The 5,250-nt window shown below is 33.3% G+C and overlaps 1 protein-coding gene across 1 annotated transcript; it reads left to right on the top strand.

Annotated features, from left to right (window-relative positions):
* Positions 1-2,018: 2,018 nt before the first annotated feature.
* On the top strand, positions 2,019-4,556 carry LOC106334196 (cation/H(+) antiporter 10-like). Its single transcript, XM_013772516.1, has 3 exons — positions 2,019-2,231; positions 2,319-3,344; positions 3,441-4,556. The coding sequence occupies exons 1-3, from the start codon at positions 2,019-2,021 to the stop codon at positions 4,554-4,556; spliced, it is 2,355 nt and encodes a 784-aa protein (XP_013627970.1).
* The last annotated feature ends 694 nt before the right edge of the window (positions 4,557-5,250 follow it).

The following is a 5,250-nucleotide window of genomic DNA, read 5'->3' as shown; positions in this document are numbered from 1 at the left end:
ACTTTTCTTTATACTACTATACATGTTTCCAAACAATACTATAATTAATCTTGTGTCCAAACAATATAAAATATTAGATCTCATCTTTTTAATAATTTCAAACAATATTCTTCCAAATTATTTAGATAAAATAAATAATTGAAAATTTTAAATAATTTATAAAAAAATGAAAATAAATAGAACTACAAAACCTTTCAATCAATATTAAATCAATTTAAGTAATGAACTATTTCATTTATATTTCCTAAATAATGGTTATATCATTTATTTAAGTAACATAATAATTCAATAATAACCATTATATAATATATATATATAAACGTTATATATTGTACAATAAATATAATTACAAAAATCTATCTTATTAAAACAGAAACATTGTGTTGGACCTAACATTTATTTTGTAAGTTTTTAAATTAAATACACCTTTCTACTTTATTAGTTAAACATACATTGAATCACTAGTATTTCTTTTTTTATACTACGTTTCATGTTTTCAAACAATATACTCATTTCATTATACTAGTATCCATGTTTCTAAACATTTCTTTATGCTACTATCCATGTTTCCAAACAACACATAATTAATCTTGTGTCCAAACAATATAAAATATTAGATTTCATTTTTTTAATAATTTCTAACAATTTTCTTCCAAATTATTTGGATAAATTAAATAATTAAAAATTAAAATAATTTATAAAACAATGAAAATAAATAGAACATATTTTTACATGTTTAAATACTACCAAACATTTCAATCAACAATAACTCAATTAAATAAATGAATTATTTCATTATATTTCCTAAATAATAGGTATCATTAATTTAAGTAACGTAATAATTCAATAATAACCATTACATAAAACATATATATATATATATATATATATAATATATATATATAAACATTATACATTGTACAATAAATATAATAACAATAATAATTAAGAAAAGTGTTCAAAATATATGTTATGTAAAGATAAGTGCATAACACTAATTGTTAACAACAAATTTAAACTGATTATAATATAAACCAAATAATTAACAAGATAAATTACACAAAACAATTATAATAAAATTAATTAAACTCTATAAAAAGGAGTAATATGATCAAGACATATTTATAGTTCTTAATTATTTTATATCTATTATTTTCTCTATAAAAATTATCTAGAAACATCATAATTTCATAAATTGCAAAACAATGAGCTTTAATATTTGGATTAAATAATGAAAATTTTGAAACTAAATCAAATTGGATTACATATCGGTCATCCATCGGTTCAATAGGTTAGTCTCGGATTTTAGTGATTTTTTAATTGGATATTTAAAAAACCTTATATTGAATTATCTGATCACCGAATTAACCGATTTGACCGTGGATTCGGATCGAATTTAAAAGGACTGATTTAAATGCAAAGAAAAATTAAATACAAAAAATTCTTACAAATTAACAAAATATTTCTTAAGTTATTAGTTGAATTTTTTATCATAAAATCCTCTGTGTTTGCAAAGCGCGGTTCAACATCTAGTTTATTGTTACAGTTTAATGTTCACTGTTTATGATTAGGTCATCAAGCTGATACACAGATTTAGACGTGTGCCGACTGTGCATTTGGGCATGACCCTACTCTCGTTTTGTAGTAAATTTTTTGAAAATGTTAGGGGTTCTCAAGTTTTGATTTTTTTTTTTAAGAATTGGTCCTAAAATTTTGATTGTATAAAAAGAGTCCTAAAATTTTGATTGTCCACAGAGCCCAAATATACTTTACCCTGGCATGAGGTCAACGCGTATTCCAGTTTTGCACAAGCATGCTGTCAGCAAATCATAGGCGTAAAAAAAAATTAACATCTTCTGACTCTAAACAAATCTTACAAAAAAAGAGATAAAAACTAAAAATATAAAAATTGAACGACAATATTACAAGCCTTTTCCCAAAACCCAAATTCGAAGATTCAAATTAAAGCACTTTTGTTCCAAATTGTACGCTTTTGGCTAGTTTCTTGGCTTATATTCATGAATACAACCATTTTCGATGGCGATTGCACATCGTCATTCTTTAACATCTCATATGATGGATTGTGGGAGAATCTAAAGTCACCCGATATGATTTTTGGGTATTCGCTACCTCTTTTAGAGATCCAGATATTACTCATTTTCATCTTCATCGTCATGACTCATATGTTCCTTAGACGCATTGGCATTTCCCAGATCGCTTCCTATATGATCGTAAGTGTATTCCCATTTGTAACTTGATAAGCAAGTAATATTGTTTTTTATTGCTATAATTTCACGTACATATAAATTTACTTGTAGGCTGGACTGATGCTAGGGCCCCAGCTTTTTGATGTATTAGAGAAATCTTCAGGAAAAATATCTGAAGATCCTGCGTTAGATGGAAACGCGACCTTAAGAAGCATCTCAGTGTTTGGAACCATAATGTTTACATTTTTGATGACTCTTAGAACCAGCCGGAGAGTGGCGTTCATTAGCGGAAAGCTGCCCGTTGTGATCGGGATTTTGTCCTTCTTTGCTCCTCTGTTCGGTCTCGGTTTCCAGAACCTCTTCTCCGACAGCATTGACCCTAATTACATGCCTCTGAAAACAGGACTAGGCGAGCGCACAGCAATCGTCATAACACAGTCTTCCATACTTTTGCCCTCCACAACATACATCTTGCTAGAGCTCAAGATCCTCAACTCTGAGATCGGTCGCCTTGCATTGTCTGCATGTGTCATCAACGACATCTTTGGGATAATTTCCATGGTACTCGCTTCTATTCACGCAACGTACAAGAATGTTTCACATGTAACAGCCTATCGTGACGCTGTCGCAGTGGTCATCTTCGTTCTCATCGTCTTTCTTGTTTTTAAGCCCATCGTGCAATTGATCATAAATCGCACACCGGAAGGCAAACCCGTGAAGAATATGTATGTTAACGCTTTGATTCTTACCGCATTGGCTTCCTCTGTTTATTCTATGATATTTAACATGAAATATGTCCTGGGACCATTAGTAGTCGGTCTTGTCATACCCGAGGGTCCACCTTTAGGATCGGCATTGGAGTCTAAGTACGAGAAGCTCACAATGAACGTCTTCTTACAAATCTCGATCACAGTCAGCGTGATGAGAAGTGATGCAATGTGGATGTTCGCCGAGTTCAGTCACATCCTCGTTAATATCTTCCTAACGGCTTTAACACTTGTCCTAAAATTTGTCGCATGCCTTGCACCTTGCTTGTACTATAAGCTACCTCTCAACGAATCCCTTGCTGTTTCCATCATCTTGAGCTACAAAAGTTTCGCTGATTTCGTTCTCTATGAGTCCGTATTAGACGCAGCAGTAATTTTCTACTCTTGAAACAATATAATATTATCATTATCGATTTTTTTTTTATTTGGGTGGTGGTCACATATTTAATGTGTTTTGTTTTTGCAGTATATATCACAGGCAACGTACGCGTTCTTGATCATTTATTCGCTGCTAAATGCTGGGATTGTTCCAGTAGTGTTAAGGAGATTGTACGATCCGAAAAGGAAGTACGTTAATTACCAAAAACGGAACATATTGCATTTGGAACCAAATTCCGATCTTCAGATTATAACTTGTTTGCACCGACCGGAGAACGTCTCTGCGACCATTGCATTCCTACAGTTGTTGTCCTCACCAAACCTAGATTTCCCTATAGCGGTCACGGTTCTTTATCTGGTGAAGCTCGTAGGCCAGATCAATCCTGTTCTGATCTCCGACAATAAGAAGTCGAAACGACTTCATACCGACTCTTACATCCATACCGCAAATCTTGCATTCAGGAAGTTCATGCTAGAAGGCTTGAAGTCCGTAACAGTGACCACGTACACCGCATTCTCGCATGAGAAGATGATGCACGAAGATATTTGCACGCTTGCACTTGACCAGACATCGTCAATGATTATTGTCCCTTCAGAGAGGAGATGGACCGTAGATGGAATGTTCGAATCAGACGACGACGCCATAAGGCGACTAAACCAAGCGTTGCTACAGAGTGCGCCTTGTTCTATTGGAATACTAATTGACCGTGGACATTTCTCACGCAAAGGCAATGATGTATCGAGCAAGAAAAATTACAATATCGATGTCGGTGTTATTTTTATCGGCGGCAAAGATGATAGAGAGGCATTATCATTGGTGAAGAGAATGAAACATAACCCAAGGGATCGTGTAACCGTGATCCGACTCTTGTTCAAACAAGAGATAGAGCCAGAAAACTGGGAGTACATTCTGGACAATGAAGGCTTAAAGGATTTCAAGATTGCAGACGAAATGAGCAATGTTGATTACACGGAGAGGACTATGACCAGTGGCGCTGAGGTTGCCAGCATCGTCCAATTCTTGGCCCACGAGTATGATCTTATGGTGGTTGGAAGAGATCAAGGCATTGCATCACCAAACTTTTTAGGACTAACAGAATGGGTCGAACTTCCAGAGTTAGGTGTCATTGGAGATTTTTTAGCCGCTAAAGAGCTTAGCTCTAAGGTTTCTGTTTTGGTAGTTCAACAACAGCAACAGACGTGAGATATTCATATATCTCCTTTTATCGCAGAGACTATGTTCTATTAGGACAGCTTTCAAAATATGGAACGTATAAACAGATCATTCGTTTGTTTTAAATATTTACTTAGGTGGTTTTCCCGTACATGCGATACTCTTCGTATATGTCTTATTAATTAAAAAGCCAACATAATATATGTTCTCAAATAGTTTAAATTGAACATCAAATCATTATATATGACAAAAGTTTTTCATCAAAATATATGTGCTTATTATTGCACTGAAATTTTAGGAACACTCACATATTAGAAATGTTTTCAAAAATATCTTTATATAAATATTTGTGCTTAATTAATATTTAATTATAAATGCATTAATAATTCAAAAAGATCATGATAAATTATTGTTTATGTTCTCAAAATTTTTAATACTTGTTATTACGTTAAATGTTTTGAAAACTCTCACGTATTATAAACTAGTGGTATAGCCACGCTGTTTGCTATTTGTGCTATTGACATATGCATTTTATCAAGACTGCTTGGTTTAGTCCAGAACATTGTGACCCAATGGTAAGAACGGGCTCCTTCCTACACCCAGGTTGCGAGTTCGAATCCTGCTGGAGGGAACTAGCTCATGATGTCTCTGAACACCCCCCCACACGGATATGGGTCTATGCTTTAGGGTCCATTTGAATATCCGGAGAGAGAGTCTATTTGTG

Source organism: Brassica oleracea, chromosome C3 (assembly GCF_000695525.1).
Source record: "Brassica oleracea var. oleracea cultivar TO1000 chromosome C3, BOL, whole genome shotgun sequence".
Classification (NCBI taxonomy): domain Eukaryota; kingdom Viridiplantae; phylum Streptophyta; class Magnoliopsida; order Brassicales; family Brassicaceae; genus Brassica; species Brassica oleracea.
The sequence above is the reverse complement of the archived record's forward strand: the minus strand, read 5'-3'. Positions and strand labels throughout refer to the sequence as shown.